The following is a 21527-nucleotide window of genomic DNA, read 5'->3' on the forward strand; positions in this document are numbered from 1 at the left end:
GAAGGTGTGATGTGTGAGTGATTCTATTCCTCTGCTTCGTTTATTTGTATGTCTTTATGTTGCAGTTGGTGTTACATTTTTCCAAACCAAGCTGATGTCTGTGAAACCTATAATGAAAAAAGGAGCTGGGAGCAAAAGACCCAGGTGAACCTGAAGCAGTTGCTTAAAAATAAGCTTCTTGCTGGAGTCCTACAGAAGAGAGAAGTAGGATAGAGAAAACTGGTTTCTACTTTCTAGCAGCATGGTGTGCTTCGGCATGCCAAACAAATAATCTTGTGGGATTCCATACTCAGTCACTTTACCTTAAGTATATGCTAATAGTTGTTCAGAACCTGGATGTAAGCCACCATCCAGTTGTGCTGCATGCTGTGCAGTACAGTCTCTCTCCCTACATTGCATGAACTCTAACTAAATTCTTAACCTGTTTATATGGCTTCAAATAGAATGTACAGCTCTGGTCCTCAGCCCTGCTGTGTTGGCAGCAGGCTTCAGTTCAGGCTTGCCTGAACTGACTCATCCACTTTGTTAGGCCAATTAAAATGTTTACAAGAATTGTGCTGGGAGACTTGTCTGTCTGTGAGATCCTTGCTACAATTTGAGATATCTGTTGTATGTCAGGATAGGTTGGTCAGTGTGACCATATTCTGAGGAGATACATATCACTGGGTTTCCAGGACTACAGCAGCAGATTCTGAAAGTCAGTCCTGCGTATGTGTGTAAATCCTTTCTTTGTTCTGACCTATTGCAGCCTTTTTATGGCCTACGTATCACTGCCCAACTTACTTAGAGCCTTTTGGTTTCCTTATGATGGCAGCAAAGCTGTCAGTGGCTGCAGCAGATGTACAGCATCAGTCTCCTGATTGATGAACCTTACTACACTGTAGCGTGGTCTCTAGTAACTCTGTTGCAGAGGTAGAGTATCTGCTGCTTGGAAGGATCTACAGGCTGCCTGCAAGGGCTGTGCAGTGCCACAGGCAGTGGATTCGTGGTAAATCTTCGGCTGCTCTGCACAGTTTCCCAAAGAATTTACTTGATTCCAGAGAGGGTTTCCTGTCTTCTCCTCTCTGTTGCTATGTCTGCATCTTGCACACTGGTGTGTTTTTTTTTTCATCCCTGCCTTTGTAGACCTCTGGGCTAGCATCATGGGTATCATGAGAAAGTCTGCAGGGACAACAGATTGCTGTTGAAGAGCTTCTGCAAAGAAACTGAACAGTTACTTTTGGCTGGATGTGTCATCTGAGAGACGTCCAAGTTTTTGCCATTCGGTCTAGTATTGGTTTGGCTGGAGGCGTAGCCAGCCATTCTTACCACTTGGGACTAGAGCTACTTTTGAGCAAAGAATGTTTTATTTGAATAAAGACCTTGAATAGTAAAATGATGTTGGAGAGAAACACACGCTTGTGTATGTGACACTTAAATACTTAAATGCAGAAATCTTTGAAGCTGTTTAACTACAGCTTCTCTCTGCAGCATAGTTTAGCATAGTTTTAGCCTTGTGAACTGAGCTTTTCCTTATGTAGTATTTTTGATAATTTTCCAATGACTAAGAATAATATCAGTGATCTTCCAGCGCAAGGGTAGTAATTGTGTGTACCCAGAGGTAATTTTTCTTTCAATGTATGTACAATAGCTAAGACAGAAACTTCATTATTTAGCAACATTGAGATACAAGCTAAATATTTACTGTACAACTCTGTGGGGCCAGGGCACATCTGTCTGCAGTGAGATCACACCTCATAGATTTCTCAATTAGTAATACAGCAGACACAGAAGGGAGATTACTGGTTTCAAAAGTTATTGTCCCAAGACATGTGTGCACATGGAAATCTTAGGCCTTACTCTTCATGTATTGTGCATATCATATGAAAATGTTGAGTTTTAATTAAATTCAGAGGATAAATGTATTAGTTTCTATTGCATTTCTTATTTTGCGCTACTTGGCATTTGTGGAGTCACTTAGTCCTGTAATCGTTTTTGTGACCAACTTTTTTGATCTTTAATGAGTGAATTCTGAAATAGTCTTTCTTGAGTGTTGATTTTAAAAAGACCTTAGCATTGTCAATTCTTTCTTCATCGTGTACTTCTTAATTTGTATATATGTGAATGTAAATTAACAAGGCACAATCTATAGATATTATTACATTTTCTGATTTGCCTGCGTGTAAATATTCTTCTAAAGCATTATGTAGTAAACTTTAATGAAAGCATACTAAGTTAAAACATTGCTGTACACAATTAACAGATTAAGAAGAAATTTAATTAAAAAGTGTTATGATATGGTTGGATTCCCTATGGGCTCATCAACATGCAGAGTTCTGTTTTACAGTGCTAGGAAAATAAGCTTTTAGATGAATAAGATTTCTGAAATGGGGTGTGTCATTCATTATAGCTCACTATGTCTTAGGCACCTGGTTATTTGTTACAAAGCAATGTATCAGGACTGTTGCAGGCTGCTTCATAACCCGTTCTTTCTGTTCTTACTCTAATTCCTTGGATTTATAAATATTTAAAATAAGAAAAGAAGAGATCCAACTCCTAAGTTTGAAACAATGAAATGTTTGCACTGGAGAAGTACTGACCCTATAATGAGGTGTGTGAATTACTTTTCTGCATACCGTAGTTCTGTAATGTAGCTAGCTAAACAGGCTGGATGGGTTTTGCTCAATTTTGAACTCAGGTGGATTTCTCTGAATAGCACATTGGCCTAATGGTATTAGAAATTCTTGCAAGGAGCGAGTCTGACTTCATAGAGCAGTAGAGGTTGTGAACCTGCAGGCAGCTCCTGCTAAAACCTTCCTTTGTTGAGAGGTTTATTTGCAGGGAACAGCATGCATTTGTGATGTGAAGTGCAGACACAGTGAGCTTTATGCAGCAAACATTTTTGATTTGTTAGGTGATGGATTTAGGAAAGAAGCCAAAATGGCAAGAAACACTAGAATTACCATGAAGTCAACTACTCATGCAAGCCTTTTTAGGAAGACGTTTGTACATCTGGCATGACTTCAAGATCTGTTGCTGAAGCATGGAGAGAAGCTGTCTGTCTCCAGCCTGGAGTCTGAGATGTGCCAAACTAAAGGTGTGCGCAGGCTGTGATGGCTGAGCAGCACCGGCTGAGTGCTGCAGCTGTTATGTGCAGCGCTGAAAGATGTGGCTATATGGAATGGAGTGCAGCATTTTGGCTGTCTGCAGCTTGAGTGCTTTCACAAAAAGATTTGGTTTTATTTCATTGGAGGCAGTACAGAGAAGAAAATAGGAAGGAAATAATGGCTTCAGCTGAAATGTGTTTTTAAAGGCCTTTATTAGGTGTGGGGCCTCTCTTGTTAGACCTCCTGTTGAGCTAGGCAAACTAGTTTGCCCGGAAGAGCTGAGTATGGCAAAATCACAGGGACAGAGTAACTTTCTGGAAAGTAAGTCTGTCTGAAAAAGGAGATAGCAACACCAGAGAGGTGGTTTGGTACCTTCAGTCTGACATGGGTTGCTCCTTGGGTGTGAGGAAAAACAGGCTTTCCGTATTGCTGTGGGCAGAACAGACCTCTGGGAAAAGGAAATGCACACAAGGTCTGTAGAGCCTATCTGAGAATCGCTTAGTAAAATAAGTGGCCCTCTGATATGAAGCAGGCCATCTGGTAGTAGTTTTCACCACGTAGCACTGATCACAGAGCTCTTGATGGAGGAACTTCAAATTCCAACCTTAGCCAAATGTGCTGGATGCAACTGTTACTGCCAGGGACCCTGGTCAACACGGACCAGGACAGTCCTCCCACACCAACTCCAGAAGGATGAGCCACCAGCTAAAGGCAGGAGAAGAGAACACATGAGGATGGTGTGCAAAGGCTGGGATGCAGTCAGTTCCATAGCTGACGTCCACATAAACACAAATACCAGTGCAGTAACTAACTTTTCACTCCTAGCTGCATGGAGTTTAACATATGAATTGTCGCTGTATGTGCTGCAACTTACATGGAGAGTGGATTTACAGTGCCCTAAAAATTCATCTGATAAGACCATCGTATGGGTTGGTGCTGAACTGAGTTATCGCACTTGCCAGTTTTGTCTGCCAGGATATATCCCCTTAGAATGCTTCTTCCCGCCAATTTAGTTCACAAAAAAGAAATAGGGCATGAGTCCAGAGACTGTCTGAGCTTTTCAGACAAAAGCATTCAAAACATTTGAAATTTAACTTTGTGCTATTTTTGCCTAACGAGTCCTATTTTTAGCCATCATAATGTTTTAAAGATTCTGCTGCTACTGTTAGGAACTGAATTTCATGTTTGTTTTATGAACTGATTTCTGGCATCTGGAAGATGTTGCTCAATCAGTAGCTGATAACATTAAGATCACCTACTTTCACAGAGTTCCCAAATTACAGTATCCAGGTGTTTCTTGAAGTTGAAACAATGTGTTGTTCATGTGTCACTTGCAAATATACACATGCAGTATTTCTCCTTGTCACGCTAGTCAGCTCTCAGTAAGGTTAAATGTGAATGTACATTTCAAAATGTAACCGTATTTCTGCCTGTGTAGTTCGGAATGTGAGTTACTGCATCTGTCCAATTCTGACAATGTTTAGTGCCTAATTTCTCAAAAAAGAGGGGCAATTTGAAAGTGTGCCCAAGACATGTGGAAAGCATATAAAAATAACCGAAGCAAAACCCTCCACAAGATTTTTCCATGTCCAACTCATATCTATTTTGTATGAATTGTATTATTGAAGATTACAGCTTTTTCCTATTGTCCAATTGCTTTAAAGCAGTAAGCACTAGCAGCCACATGCCTAGCTGTCTGTGTGTTACAAGCTGAGACCTAAATGCACATGATCTACAACATGCTGTGATAGTGATTCTCTGTAATTGTCCTTGCAATATTTTCATTTTCTATAATGCTGCTGTTGAAATTCACATAAAAGCTGTTTAAAAGCTGTTCTGTGTGCACTGTGATATTTGCCTGCAGATACAGTGAGGTTTGTTCAACCTGTTCTCCCCTAGATGATTTTTAGGAACAATAATCTATCTACAGCCGGTTATTGTACAATGAAGAAAGAAACCTCAGAAGGCAGTGTGTGTCTAGAAAGTGTAGATAGCTCCTTTCGCTGCTTCTGTCAGAATTTGATCCTTGAATTCTTTGAAGTTATAGATATGTAAAATCTCTAAGTGTGTCAATTTTTTTAATGGGAATGAGGCTGCAGGCCTCATTCATACGTGCTTTGATGAATAACCATTTTGGTTTTCCTGACATAATACAGTTTGTGAGAGAAACATTACAAATGCAATTTTTTCTTTTCAGCATTTCATGCCCTAGTATTTGAGTAAAAAAAAAAAACACCTTGTGGCAGTGTTGTAAAAGAAAACATTTTAAACTGTTTGCTACTTGCTAGCATTTCTGATGCATGTAGATGGGTGTCACCAGTCTGAAATTGCACCAGAATCACTGTGTGGACGATTTCATGTAAGCTGAGGCAAGCTGAGTTTGTGATGTTCTCACTTGCCTATTGTTCTGTAGCAGCTGAGTGAAAGCCTGTGTTCATTACTACAAGGAGTATTTCCCCAGCATCATGTACTGAGGAAGACAAGACCAGGTGTTAACATAAGCACCGACAATTTTAACAGGATTAAGAAGTGTGTGGATTTTTAGGTCTGTAATTTGCATTGTTACAAACATTTCTGGATGATAAATATAACTTTGAAGGCAAACCATTTTAATGTTAATGTATGCATGCTTATTCTCCTTGGGAAGTGTGAAACTTCTCTAAATACAGCCATGTTGCTTCTTGTTAAACTTGCCTAGAGAAGTAACTTTTGTATATCTTGCAGCCCAATTTAACGGAAGTGAGAAACGGCAAGCATCTCCTTCTTCTTCAAATGACCAATGCAGGCAGTTAAGAGCACCTGGAAGAGGCTTTAAACCCATCAAACATGGCAGTCCAGAATTTTGTGGGATTTTAGGAGAAAGAATAGATCCAACTGTTCCACTGGAAAAGCAGATGTAAGTAACACCAGTAATTGCTCTCCAGCAATTTGTTTCCTGCTTACAGCAGCAGCAGATATCCTAGATCCCACTACATCTCCACTTCTTCTGCATCCCCTCTGTTAGTGCACTCAGAACCATTGTTAATTCTTTAAGGTGTAAACTAACTTCTGTGGAAAACAATATAAAGTTAAATAAGAATCTTTCAGGAACAGTCAATTTCATCTTGTAAGTTGTGTGCAGTTATTCTACTTATTGTGTGGCATTAAGAAAAGCAAGTACCTTTCATGTACATCCAAATTGTGCTTTAAAGCTGTGTAAATTCTTGTGTTTTTATGACTGCATATTGTGTTTCTAGTAGCTCAGGACATGCCTTGCATTTGGCTATAATGCTGCTGTAGGGAGAATTTTGATGATAAGCGACAACGCTTAAATAAAAGAGACTATTTCTGCTCTGTGGTGTCAGATCTGAGGGTGGTATGTAGAAGCAGCCTTGTCAGCTCCAAATTCAAGTTCTGGGAGAATTCCATGGAGTTAATCAATCTATTATCTGCAAGGATGGCCTCTGTCCTGCGTCATTACTGTTCCTCAGTTTATTCAGACAGACTGGTGGGCGTGAAGGAGTGACCCAAAAGTGTAGTCCTATGAAAGGAGCCTGAAACTCCTCATAAATGAAGATTGTGGATTGTGGAGTGATTTACACAGATTATGCTGATATTTGTGAGCAGTGAGTTTTCCTACAGGTTCAAAGGGTAAAGCTAGAGATGTGTATTTTTAATCCCTTAAGGAGTCCCACTCTAGACAGTGTTGTGATAGACACAGAGGTTTTTTTTCAAGTGAAAGAGAGGACATGCCTGAATGGTAGTGGTAGTGGTAAGATGAGCACTGAGTCCTTTTTGCACTTCCAATTCCTCAGATGGAAAGAATCTCCTTTGTCAATTGAGTCTGAACAATGGTGATTCCAACAGTTCCTTTTCCTTTGATATACTATTTTTACATGCATTACATGATATTAGCATTTGGAACCTTCAGCTTGAAACAGTGAATATTATAATCCACCTCGTATCATTTTCCACCCAGCCAGCCTCAGCCTTTGAGGCACCTGCCTATCAACAAAGGGTAGAATTACCTAGAACAGAAGAAATAGTAATCACTATTGTGAAATCACTTGTTTACAGTACAGAAAAATTACTGATGACTACAAACTTGGCTGTAAAACTTAGTTCTCTCAGTCCACAGTAACACTTAAAATAAACTTAAAACATTGTGAAAAGTTGAAATCTTAGTTAACTTCAGACTCGGAAATAGGTTATTGTAGCAGATTTATACAGTTGTTACTGCAGTTTAGAACTGTAGTCTGCAGAGTTAGTTTTATTTCCTTTAAGTGTTAAGTTTCCTTTTTAAGTGTTAATCACACAAGATTATTTTTGCTTCTTTGTTTTGCAGGAACAATACTGAAATGATTGACCAGTTAATAATAATTGGTCAAAAAACGGAAGAGTGTGGATTTATTGTACTTTAGATTATTTGTAATAATTCAAAGTATTCAATTCTTACTGTTGTTAGACTACTTAACAGCACTATTCCATGCTTTCTCCTTATGAATGGATTTTTTTATTGTAGAGAGGAGCACAAGGAATGAAAACATGCAAATTAACAATGAATTTTTAGTATGTAATTTGGGAGTTTCTTAAACAGGCAGAAAGTCCAAGATGTAATAATGCATTAAGAAATTACTTTCAGTTGCTTGTGACTAAGGAATCCATAACCATGAACCGAGTTAACTCACAGACACAGGGGAATTGAATGAATTTGTTCCACTTCCTCAGTGTAACAGTGAAAAAGGAAAGTGTGCATTCCATGCATTCTATTGAAAGTGAATTTCTCCTTGTTGTGCACACACTGTCTGACTTCCTGTTTTGCCCTAACCAATTCAGGAACACAATAGTATTGTGCCTTCTGTGAGCTGTAGTAACTGATCACACCTAATGCGTGACTGACGCGGCTGTCTTCTCTGCAGTGGAGCTGTGGCCATATAGTGGCTGTTAGATGATCATTAACAAAATAAGGCAAATCAGGAAGAACTTATATAAACCACAGTCAGGATGGTTTCAGTTTGCCTATGTGTGATTGTGTTTGAATTTTGCTTCCAAATTTGTACTGTATGCTGTTGTTTACCGGGATGCCTTAGGAGATAAACATGTCTTCAGGCTCTCATGTCCTGTGCTTTTGCATTGGTGTGTTTTACAAGTTATTTTACAGTTTTGTTATCAGGTCTTTCACTTCTGAATCTTTGAACTTTCTATACAAATATCAATACGTTGACATCTGAAAAATAGACACACCCAGAGCAAACAGCCACAATACATTTGAAACTGCAGTTTAGGCAGGAACTTTAAACTTATTAGAGCACTATGCTTATCTTTAGCTAGCTGGAACAGGAGCAAGCCAAATGTCCCATTTACATGGGCATATGATTCACAAGCAATTACACTTCTCAGCACTGCTGTTGACTCTGAGCTGTAGCCAGAACAGCTTCCAGGCATCATTTCTGAATCAGATGCTCTCCCATCAGCAGTTGTCTTCAGATTTTGCTGTAGTTTTTTTTTCTGACTGTTCAGATCACTAGGTTTTGTTGTATGTTTTGTTGTTTTTTTCCCCTGGAACCAGCTCTGCTTGCTCTTAGTGAACCTCCCTGCCAACTGGGAATCATGCAGCCCAAAGAATGTGTTAAATACTTCCCTCTAAATATCAGACTTCAATACCTCCCTGATTTGGGCTAGGTCACATTTTATTTGGCTGCAATTGGTCCTTCAGGAGAAAAAAAGAAATACAATTTTTAAATAATAGAAGTGGCTTTTATGCTCTCCCAAATGCATTTTGTGATTGACAGTATTAGTATTCTTCTTTACATTCAAAAGACAATTCAGTTTTTAAACTGCTTTTAGAGAAGTTTTCTTCAGCAGTAAATAACTGATGAAGTGCCTGAAAACAAAAACATCTTTGTTTCTGTGGTATTTGTGATGAGATTGAGCTGTCTAGGGTATCCCTTGCTACTCCATCTTGAATATGCTGCAGGATAACCTTACTTCTAGCTTCCTTTATCATAGACTTTAGCTGTAGCTAGACACAAGATGAATTTTTTTTTTGAACACTGATTTTCATTTATCACGTTCACAAGATTTGACAGCAGAATTGACATTGGCTCAGTGATTTCTGATAAAAGAGCTTCTGTTTATTCACTTATATTTTAATTGGAGCATCTCTCAGAGTAAGTTAAACAGGGAAATAAATGTAGAACAAACAAAAGGAAACTTTTGTGCAAGGCCAGTCTTTGTTCCTGGTAATGACAGAACGGGAGCATTCCTGATGCATGCATTATCTTGCTTGGGAAGACGGGGAAGTGTCGCACTGTAGTGCTTCAGAGTGCACCTTACAGTTGCAGGAAGGGGGAGATCTCTCAGAGAAGCAGTCAACCCTGTGGAGGGCAAGGCTCGTTATCTCACTGGAGAACATTTTGGGAAGGGACAAAGCACTTCCGACTGGATTGCAAAATTTTACTTGCTGATACAGAGCAGCAGGTACTGAAGAGATTGTTTGCAGTGGTCAGTTTAATAAAGGACCCTCCTCTCCCCATTCACTTTATTTCTACATAGAAGATGCACCTATTCCACTTACTCTAGAGATTGGTAAGTGTGCCAGTTCTATCACACGCTTTCCTGATCTGACTTTTTTTCCTTCAGCTGAGACAGACTACAAGCCTCCACAAGTGGTAATGTTAATTTCAGGTAAAGCAAACATTGTGTTTTTTATCTGCAATATATTAGATCTTAAATGTATACATATGGTATTAACTGCTATCCACACCTTAAAGAAATAAAGTAGTAAAGTAGTATGAATTGAGAGACGTGTCTTTATTAATCTCTGATTTTTCCTAGATGGTATCATGGAGCAATCAGTCGGACAGATGCAGAAAACCTTTTACGTTTATGTAAAGAGTGTAGCTACCTTGTAAGAAACAGTCAAACAAGCAAGCACGACTATTCTCTTTCATTGAAGTAAGTACTTGTCAGTAAAACATAGTAAATGTAATTTAAAAGCCATAACTTCTCTGGTGCAAGAAAGCAAAATTATTCAGTCTGTTGCTGCGCTAATTCAGCTCTAAAGGGCACCCAGAGGGTTTGAGTCTGTCAGCCTACATGATGTATAGTGACAGTTGCTGAATTAAGACCTTGTAATTTTGGTATGTTAAGAGGTTTTTAGTCTTCTTTTGGTGCCCACTTAACTAAATAAACTTGGATATTTTTTTTTCTGGTGCTGATTTGAAATGCTGTCCTGCTTCTGCTTCAGGTTGAATAAATATTTGGAGAGGAGCGGGGTTATTCCTTTTGTAAAAGGCACTTGGTTTATACATGGAAGGAAGGCATTTTGTTGCAGAGCTCAACAGTAAATTGGTTCAGTCATTGGAAATAAAAAGCTCCAGATCAAGAATTAGGGAATAAACATTATTCCAATTCCAGTACTGGTTTTTGCATCACCTAACTTGGCTTAGCAGAGTATGTTACAGATCTTTGCCTCAACATATGCTCATTTGCATATCCAGCAGATGAAGTTCTAAGATTCTCAGGTTTTCCACACACGAGAACAGGAAGATCCCTGACCTTCATATTGGCTGTATATGTTTACTAGCTTTTCTGCTTCCAAGATAGGCTCTGATGTGGAACTGATTTTCCTAGGTAGGAAAGAAACAGACCTTGTCTCTTTCTTGTTGGTTTTGTTTTGTTTTGTTTTGTTTTGTTTTTGTTTTTGTTTTTTTTTAGTGGTGGTGGTTTTGTTTTTAAACCAGTGTTACTCCTGACAGTTTATCTTTTAAATGGTTTATTTACAGAGTTGTTGAAGCACATTTTACTGCTGTAATAATGGTAGTACATAATGGTAACACTTTCAGATACATTGCTGAATTTTGTATATCCTTAGGTTAATTAGAAATAAAGGGTCTTTAGCTTTAGCTGGATAGTCTAAGCAGTAGATTTCAAATTTGTTTTGTCTCAATTTTAGACATAGTAGAAGTGCATCTGTTAACCTAGTTTTTAGATTCTGTTCAGATATTTTGTAGGATTCATTAAAATCTTAACTCCTTTATCATAGTTGTGGTCTCTGTGTAATAGATGTCTGCCTTAAACAAGAAAAGACTATTTGAGGAATGTAGTTCAGCTCTTGTCGCATTTGTCATTTGATCTGTGCATTCTCTGATGCAGTTTTTCTCTAACTTCATTCAAACATTGGAAGCTTGCTGCCATATGCTTCAGATATATGTAGGGCTTAACTTTTCATATTCTGTAAGTCTTAAAATACAACTTTTGTTATTGAAGCATGTCATAGTGTTTCACTTAATTCTTACCTTGGAACAATGCTCTTGTTATTTAACAAGAGGTAAGCTCTGAGAAAAAAAGACAGTTAAGGTATAGTGAATCAGCTCCAATGCTTAGTTATCCTTACTTTGCCTAGTGTTCTTTATTTTCTTCATATTTCAGAGATTTGTACAACTGGATGCTGGTCATTAATGGCCTTTTTGTGTGTTGTATTTTAGAATCTTCTAAACCAGATTTTTCTTGTGACACTTAATTAAAGCTTCCTAAGCATTTGCTTTATGAATGACATCCTCCAACCTATGTTTTCTGGAGTATACGATAAGATTTCAATACCTTTCAGCAGCTCTTCTGTACATTTATCAAATCCGCTGTCAATCCTCACCTTTTGATGTAACTCTGTGTACCACTTCCCTGTGGTGATGATCATTCTCCCATGGCATCACTAGAGTCTGTATTATTCTCTCAATCCCGTGGTATTGCACTTAGAATTCATTTGCTATCCATTACCCAGTCATCAGTTTCCTTTTTTTCTAGGAATATCTAGTGACATCCTGCAAATGCCACCAATGTTTTCTCTTAAAATATCTAGTTAAAAAAAAATCTTGCTATTTAATCATATATTAGTTATCGTGCAAACCTCCTTCCTCTTCTAGCAGCCTGCTTCTGTTTTACTTTCCGTCTCGCTGACCATTACCATCTGCAAACTACTCACAAAGTTAATATTTGATACTGCTGTTCCCTAACACCTGATTCCTACTCACTGCCATAGAGTTCTTTTCCCCCTCATTCAGTACAGGTTGTATAATTTATTGTTCTTTTTGTGTTCTTTTCCAAATGGAGAGAATTATTAATATTATTTTTTTTTTTAATCAGCTTGTGGAGGATAAGGCTTCTGAAAGTTTTGTTAATGGAAGAATTCTTGTTCATTAAGCTCAAAAAGTGACATTCTCAGATTTCAGATTTTAGTTAGAACGTTTGTAAGGAAATCAATTACACTTGTGTATGACTACTTTTAGATATAGGAAATGGGCCTTTCAGAATACCAACAACATGCTGCTGTGTGGGGCTCTGATTCCTTTAGCGGTGACTAATCAGTACATAATGAGGTTATTTTGCGCCAGGTACAGTCAAGAATCTCTTCATTCATTTAATTCTTGTGAGATCTCATACATTTGTCTTGTGGGATTTCCTTCTTCCTTCATTAAAATGTGAAATACAGTGTATGTACTCATTTCTAAACTATGAAATTTTTCACCTTTTCCCACAAATTTCCTCTGAATTTGGCATGTATGTTTCCTTTACAGTATTTGTTGTTATCTCTTTGGGGAGCTTTAGTCTCAAACTCCTTTTACATTCTGGTGAGTTTTTGGGGTTTTGTTGTTGTTGTTTTGTTGTTGTTGTTGTTTTGTTTTGTTTTGTTTTGTTTTCATTTCTCTGTATTTCCTTATCAAGTGCATCTTTGCATACTGTTTTTCTGGATATCCTTCCAACTGATAGAATGAAATCTTTTATGAGCATTGAAAGAAATGACATCGTGTACTGCTGTTGTACTTTATGTCACAATGGAAGCAACAGCTTAAGGAGTCCTGTGTCTCCCTCTCTGGGATGATAAGAGAGATCTCAAGCTTTTGTCACTCAGTTTTGCGGACTTAACTGAATAAGCTAGGAAGTTTTCTGGTAGGGCTGCCTGTGTTCAGATGGTTTTGCACTCTTCCCAGCACTCCACTTTTATGGAGTGAGATTTATGAGACAATCTGTTTCACCTCCCATTTTCACCAGGACAGATGTGTGGCTTGTATGGAAGTGCTCAGAAAAGATGCATGGAGTGATTGGCAGGATTAACCACAGGCATAATGGCAGTCAGCCATCCCCTTCTCAGGCTGTACTGGGGAACTGTATAACCTAGTTCATACTGCCACAGATAAAATTACTTCTCTTTGAAGCAAAGAGCCTCTGGAACATTCCAGTGCAAACTGAAGTTGCTGGATGACATTACTGACAGGTAGTTGATTTCCATTGTCATCAATAGAATGTGAGACTGGCTTTCACGTCAGAAAGAAAAAAAAAAGATGAAAGAGCTGCAGGAATGTGGCTGCTGGTGTGATCATGGGTGGGGTTGTGTTTAGGTATCTTATGCCAGTATCTTCGGTAATGCCAACCCCAACTTTGCAATAATGCACCCCTCCTACACAGAACAGGACTTGTGTTGCTGTAACAATCCAGTGCCCTCCTCACTGCGTGAGGCTGGATCAGGACTGGAAAGAGAGGCTTTGCTCACTTTTCATGTACCAGACAGTTTTGGAGGTGCTTGAGGTCTTGTGCGAGAGACCTGTAAGGATTGGGTCTTTTGGATGTTGCTGCTAAATGTGCATAGTGAAATGAACTTTAGAACAGTTTCAGCATCAAAAATCTGTTTTATTTTATGACGTGTTTATGATGAAATGGAAAGCCTTGACTGTCTTGCAATCTGATAGTACACTATGAAAATACATAGTAGTTAGGAGGGAAACAAGTTAATAAAGCTATAGCACAAAAATAATACTCACCAGCCATGTGTAATTTGCTCTTGTTACAAAGTTGCAGCCTTGTCATTGTTGCATTTACCTACAGTAATTACAATAAGATATGGTTCTTGAAGTCTCTTATATCTCTGGAGTTGATAGATGCTGTGGTGGAAAAAATAAGCTGTACTCTGTAAGCAATTCTGGAGCAATTTCTGGAGCTGATTTGACTCCACTTGTGCTTAAATGTGCACTACATACTTGGCCATGTCCTCCTCTGTATGTCTGTGTGGTGTTTTTTGCATAAAGAATAAGGCTGGTGTTTCCAGGAAATGACCTATCAGGAAGCAGTATGTGACAGAGACTCAAGTATATGCTAATGCAAAACTACTGGCTTTAAAAATGACTGCAGTTTTAACTATTGCCTGCTGTGTCCAGTAAACTGACTGCTATTTAAGTTGAACACACTTATAGGAGGTTGTGTTAAAATATGAAATATAGACAGTGTCCTTACAAACCACAGTTTGGTGATTCTGCTCTGGTCGTCATGTCTTGTGGGAGAGGCTGCCAGGTGTTTGTCTGTTTCTCAGAGGCTTTTTGATCAGAAGTGTAGCATTTCTATTTCCCAAAGACTATGCCAGTGGCATGCCTGTAGTATAATTATAGTGACTTCGGTTCTTTTTATTTATATATGTATTTATTTTTCTGCGTAAGATGCTTGCTGGATAATGTGTTACTTATTCTCTCTTCTTGTCAGAAGAGAGAATTTATTTATTCTCTCTTCTTGTCAGAGCATTTTCTTTACCTTGAAAATTAAGAAGTGTCCTGATTGCCTGCCCTATAATGGTATGTTTTGCAGGAAAGGCTGAAATTTTTATTTCAGGCTGTAGAGGAGATGGCAATTTTCCCTGGCATATGAAGAGAGAAGCTTCCTTCACTTGCCATTGCTTGCATCAGAATTTATTTTGAAAAGTCACTGGAGACATACTCTTTGGAAATGCTTTATAAAACTTTGGGAATATTCCATGAAGTCAGACTACAGCTTGATCTTTTTATTTCAGTATCATCTTGCTCCTGTGAGAGAGAGAGAGAATAAGAAATAGAAGTTACATTTATGTTTGCCCTGTCGGTGATGTTAAGTAACTGCACTATGTTCAACTAGAACAGATATCCAATAAGAGAATAATCTTGCTGGTAAATTTAAAAGCAGCATTTCTGTTTGTGTGATGTTGCCATGGCTGCAGTGAAGCAGTACATGAAATGTATCTTTTTCTAGATATATCCGTACCGGAATAGGAAACCATGGTAAATAAAAGCTGTAAACAGAGTGAGAGCTCAGTATGTTATTGCTGTTGTCAGCTAAACTCTTCTCTAATTGTTCAGTTGTAATTTGATTGAAATTATTGCTGCCTGACTGGCATTGAGCACTGAAACAGTACATTTCAAAAAGCAAATATTGTCGTCTCCTTTTAAAAACACTGAAGGCCTTTATTCCAGCAGTAGTGAACTGTGGCATGGTATTGTCATGAGTTGGCATCAGTAGCCTTTTCAGGCTTGTGGGTATGGGTAGCATTCTATTTCACACTTGAATTGAATTTAAGTTGTGAATAGCTCTGTGGATGCATCTTCTAACATCTACTTGATGGGTCATATGCTTATGCTTGCAATCAGGAGAATGGGTAGCAACTGACACAGATACTGATTTTATGTGGTGAGAATGTCTTTGTTTTTATCCTGTTACCTATGGCCAAACTCCAGATCTAATCTTGGATGCCAAAAAAGCAAGTTGGGTAAGGCAGACTATCATAGAGGCATGTGAAGAGAGCCCAACCTCTCATTAGATAAGGGACCTAGGAGCTTATTCCCATCCACATTCCATCCTATAATATAAAGCCTTGCATACTTTATTTGATTCATTCCCACTAAGCTCGCACCTTAGAAGAACTGGTTATGGACTTGCAGTGCCAACCTTTTTTCCCAAAAAGAGAAGATAGAGTACTCTCAGCAATTCCAGGAGTATCCGTCTTGGAGTAAGAGTGGTTTCTCTGGGGCTTTACAAATGGAGATGGTGGGGCTGCTTCTGGAAACCCCTGAGGCCTGTGTTTTCAATTGAGCCACACTGGTTCATGCAGCAACAGACTGCTGAAGAAATGCAAATGAGTCTCTGCTGTGACTGTATTTAGAACATGGGAAAGCAGTGCTGAAGACGAGGCTGTGAGGCTGAAGAGATAAGGCCTCCAGGCTTTAGCAGTGCATCAGATTAGATTTGTAAAACAAATAATTATTAAATTTGTTCTTGTGATGTCTTGCTGTGACTTTAATAAATTTAATAAATTTGAGGAAAAAATTGAAGCTCTGAGGAGCACTTAGCTATCCATAGTCTGCATCCTCCCATTAGAGGATGTTCCATTCATCATCCTGGCTGTTTTTCACACTTCTTACATAGGCTTGGGTAGTACAAGTATGACAGACCTGAGTAGTTGTGGTTAACAAAAGCAGTGTAACAGGTAGGCAGGCACATCACTATGGAGGCTTATGGTGCTCTCCTGAGTGGATATGCTGAGTACACTGACAGCTCAGAGGTGATGATCTCTCCAGAACTCCAATTCAGAAGATGATGTGCTTTGGACTGTCCATGATCCATTGAAATATGAAAGGATAGTTAGACTCCAACTGGCCTTCAGAGCAAATGAAAGTTGATATACATCATGTCTTCTATTGGGAGGAAGTGAGAAGCAGGCCAGATGTCTGTTTACCCACATGAGTGATTCCATGAAGTGAAGGAGTACATATATTGAAGTATCTGTGAGGGAAAAATAGCATCTATAGGGAAAATATTGAATTTATACAAGTGCATGCACATATGCATGAGTAAACTCACAGTTCATCCATGTTTTGTGTGAAGCACTTGACTTTTTAATGCCAACTCCTGGCAAATCCTCTAGTTAGTGTTGAGAGCAAGCTCTTCTGTGAATGTGGATGATTTTTATGTTTATATATATGGAGGTTGACAGTAAAAAAGACAAACTCCAAGCTTATGGAACTGTGCTACAAGTGTTTTTCTTCAAAATATGTAGAAATTGTTGGCATATTCTGAGACAATAAAATAGTCCTTGTGTAATAACTAATAATTAATAATGTATATAAGTAATAACTAATAATAAATAAATGTAGATCAGTCACATTACAAAGTAGAAACGTGGAGATTTAGTTTAGCTTTAAGAAAATAAATCACCCAATGGAAAAAGATTCTCAGAAGTTTGCTGGACTACTAGCTATACATGGACAAAATTAGAGAACTGAAACAGACCTTTTTAAACTACAGTTCTAAGCCTATTTAAGTGGTACAGGAGCCAAAGGCACTTCTCACATTCAGAAGCACTGTCTTTGCCATTTTAATTCATTACAATGAGGTTTCCAGTATTAGATTAAACTGATACGGAAATCCCATAAGTTACATATGAGTTACCTCTGATTTCTGTGGTTGCATTGCTTCATTGATGACCCTGTGTTTTCTCTGTTTTTACTGTTCAGACAACAGTGATTCTACTTAGTCATAAAAACTGGGGAAGTGCCTAATGTGTAGGTGAGTGAGATATGGAATTGCTTTGTGAGGTGAGATAAATTTTAGTAATTTTGTAGCTGTGAGTCTCTAAGATCATTTATTGGTAGAAGTTGCAGCTTCTGCCCCTATTTAGATGCTGTGTGCTTTTCCCAGGTAATCATGTTCACCATTGTTCTTTTGGTGTGTTTGTGCTTCTCAGGGACCTTCATCAGCATCTACAAACCAGCATTGTTTTCAGTTCTATCGATACATTTCTGATACTTGAAAAAAGAAAGAGATAACTGAGATAATGACAGCAATATAAAATCTATCTGCACCTTGATATGATTCTGTAGATTGATTTTTTTTTTTAATTAAAAAAAAAAGCTTTTGATTTTATGGTTTTTTGGTTTTTTTTTAACAGTTTTTGATTTTATGGTATTCTCTCTGACAACAGGAGACAAGCTTTAGGGTTTCTGAAATACAGCAATATCTGGCAAAGGGAATCTACAAAAACATTACCTATATCTGAAAAGATAAAAGACAGCAGCACTTGTTCAATTTCATTTAATGTAACAAATGTACAATGGAGAGGTCCCCAGAGACCATATTTTCTGGTATTAGGAAAGCTTTCTGTGTTCTGTGGTCTTTGAGAAGGTCAGACACACAAGTGGTTTGTCAGCTTCATGTTACGAAAGTGATTATTCTGCATGTATGAAGCAACGATGGAAGATGCTCCATTTCCAAGTTATAATGCACCTGTTTTAATTTAAGTTGCTTGTGTAAATGGCTGTAGTTTTAAATAAGTGCTGTTTACCTGGTGAATATTCATTGTGAATATTCATTAATATCATCCATTGTGAGTATTCATTAAAAGTTGGATATCTCTGGAGGCATTAAATGATCTTTAATATGTGGGTTCATCCATTGCTCAGCTCAGTTAAGACAAGGATTTTTTTTTCTTGATTATGACAAGTGTTTGAGGCAAAAGATAACATTCTGTGGATGATCTGGACAATCCAGAGACCTGAGGCAGCTGTGTCTTCTTTGGTAGCTCCTCCAGCAGCCTCACATTATAGAATCATAGAATTGCTTGAGTTGGAAGGGATCCATAAACATCATCTGGCCCAACTCTCTTGCAGTGAACCGGGACACCTACAGCTGGATCAGGTTGCTCACAACCCCATCCAGCCTGGCTTTGAGTGTCTTCAGGAATGGGGCACCCACCACCTCTCTGGGCAACCTGTCCCACTGCCTCACCACCCTTAATGTGAAAAACTTGTTCCTTATATTCAATCTAAATCTCTCCTTCTTTACTTTGAATTCATTTTCCCTTGTCCTATAATAACAGATCCTGCTAAAGCTTCTGTCCCCTTCTTTCTTATATCTCCCCTTTCGTTACTGAAAGGCTGCTATTAGGTCCCACCAGAGCTTTCTCTTCACCAGATTCAACAGCTCCACTCTCTCAGACTGTCCTCATAGGGCTCTAATCCCAGGGATCATTTTTGCGGCCCTCCTCTGGATGCACTCCAACAGGTCCACATCTATCCTGTACGGAGGACTCCACATCTGGATTCAGTACTCCAGATGAGGCCTCACCAGTGCAGAGCAAAGGGGCAGGGTCACCTCCCTTACCTTGCTGTCCGTACTGTTTTTGGTGCAGCCCAAGATGCAGTTGGCTTTCTGGGCTTTTAGGGCACACTGCTGGCTCAGGTCCAGCTGCCATCCATCAGTACCTCCAGGTCCTTTTCAGCAGGGCTGTTTAAGTCTCTCTGAATGGCATCCCCCTTCAGATGTGTCCACAACCTTGCTGAGGATGCACTCAGTCCCATTTTGATGAAGATGTTAAATGGCACTGGTTCCACTACTGACTGATGAGCACCATTTGTCATTGTTCCTTGTGTTTTCTGTGTATTCTTTCATGGTTGTAAGTGCTTGGCCCTCTCATACTCCCTCACTCTTTCCTTAAACTCAGTTTTAATTGCATAAGGCTTAGTGAAAACTTGAGATCCATACTCCTGATAACTGTGTCGCTGCTGCCAATGAAATGCCCAGTTGCAAGCTTCTTTATGTAAGGTCTGCTTTTTACTAGCAATTAGGGTGGTAGAATAAGTGCAGGAAGAGGTATAGAAGCAAGAGGAGAGCCATCATACTTGTGTTTCAGGTGTTCAGCCATGACTTCAGTGCACATCAAGCTCTTGTAGGTGCACTGTGAAACGTAACAGTAGGAAATCTCAATTTACATGCTGCCTTAAGTTTCAGTCTTTTTCAATGAAATCCAGCCACCTGCTGGACTGTAATAGCTAAAGCACAAGCAAAAGGACAAAAAAAGGACTGTGTGTACGTAAGTGTGCACACTTATGAAGCTGTATCTGTTGTGAGACCAGTCAAAACTGGAGCAGGTCCAGAGACAGAGTAACTGGAAGGGTTGGTAGATTTAGCTCATGGCACTGAGCCTGGCTGCCCTGCAGAAGAGAAAGTGAGGTGGTGAGCTTTGGAATGCCTTACCAGGAAAGTTACTAAGAATATGGCTGTTTGTTGGATAATGAGTCTCAAGCTTCAGCAAGGAGTTCTCATTGCATGTAGGGAAGAACTTCTTCCCTGTGAGAACAGTGCAGCCCTGAGACTTGGGTTGGAGAGGTCAGGAAATGTTTATCCTCACAGGTTTTATGAAACTGCTTGTTCAAAACACTCAACAACCTGATGGGCAGGTCCTGCTGCAGACAGGGAGTTGGACTGGCTGGAAGCACACATCTGGAGGTGTATAGATGTGCTGTAAGCCTTAGCTGAAATAGAGTTGAAGTTACAACAATTAACAGCTATTGTAATTCTTAATTTAACAGTCATCTTTTAATGACGCTGTAGTGGTGAAAAAACATTTCCTGGTATTTGAGCATTGGTTTGCGTTAGGAAGTAAAGGTTACAAACTAGACATTGAGCAGTGTGTGCTGACAGAGATGAAAGGTGACTACTTTCTCTAAAAGTGGAAGAGGGAAGATCCTGTATGGTTTGGTTTGCCTAGTGCCTTTGTTACTGTGCATTTCTACAGACTTCCACAGAGCTGCTCAGAATGCATGAAAACAGCCAGCAGATTTATATGGCTGATTACTGTCCAGATAATAGTAAGTATGTTGGGAAAGGGAGATTTAGAGATCTGAAAGTGGTTGAAGTATGCTTGCCTGACAGGTGGTGAGGACTCATTTTCTCTGGAATAAATGGTAGGTAATTTCAAAATTAATAGTACAGCTGAGTATGCTTATTCACTGTAATAAAGGTTTCCAGCTTGATATCCTGAAGAGGATAACGTATGCTTTTGATCCTCCTAAAATCTATTCCAGTATTTAAATTCATCTCAAAACCCTAAGTACAGTTGCCTCTAACATTGTTTATTTGCTGGCTTTGAGACTGTTGTGGCCACAAGAAATATATGATTCTCAACTCTGGTTTCATCAGAACCTTCAAGATGCTCTGCCATTTTTTTGAGTGATTTTTTAATTGCTTGGCTTTTGTCAGCTTTTTGAGGTTCCTAGGGTTGTTTAACTCCTTCATTCGGGGTCTCCTTTTGCCAAGGCCCTTTGCAGTGGTGTGCACCTTCCTTACACTTTTTCTTTTCAGTTTGGAGAAATTTGACTACTTTTAAATTTTAGATTAAGATTATTTCAGAAATGAACTGAATGTGCATAGTGTCAGTAAAACCAGGAATGATCTTTACTTTCTCTCTTGTCAAAAAATTTCTGTGCAATCATTGCCTTCAGTGGGAGAGAAGAGCTGAATTCAGCCTTTTTGTCATCCATGGAGGATGTTGTTTACTAAAACCCTAATCCTATGAGCTTACAGATATACTTGTGGTTTTCCTTAAATGGCATAGGAGAGTGAAAGCAGAGTTTTTGTTGCATGTGAAAATGTAAGACTGATTTGTAGAAGAGGTCCTGTTTTTCGAGACTGATTACATAAGCTCTACAGTAGGTTCTGGTTTTTGTATTAACCTGGGCTCTATACATTTTAGTTAATTTAAAACACATAATATCTTCTTGGAAAGCAGTAGTTGTAACATAAGAAAATCCTAATTCTTATCCCTCTATGCATTTCTAGTCTGCTTTCAGCCTAAATAGAAATTACAAGGAGGTGGCTGTTAGCAGATGAGGA

General features: G+C 38.8%; 1 protein-coding gene across 3 annotated transcripts in view; it reads left to right on the forward strand.

Annotated features, from left to right (window-relative positions):
- SHB (SH2 domain containing adaptor protein B) overlaps positions 1 to 21527 on the forward strand; it is a gene marked incomplete at both ends in the record, with an annotated part of 69825 nt that overhangs the window by 43304 nt on the left and 4994 nt on the right. For all 3 annotated transcript variants that reach the window (XM_079549026.1, XM_079549027.1, XM_079549028.1), the window contains 2 exons: positions 5811 to 5982; positions 9903 to 10022. In XM_079549026.1, coding sequence (XP_079405152.1) covers positions 5811 to 5982; positions 9903 to 10022 — 292 coding nt within the window. The remainder of the gene's footprint in view (positions 1 to 5810; positions 5983 to 9902; positions 10023 to 21527) is intronic.

This window comes from Tetrao urogallus (assembly GCF_951394365.1).
Source record: "Tetrao urogallus genome assembly, chromosome: Z".
NCBI classification, from domain to species: Eukaryota; Metazoa; Chordata; class Aves; order Galliformes; family Phasianidae; genus Tetrao; species Tetrao urogallus.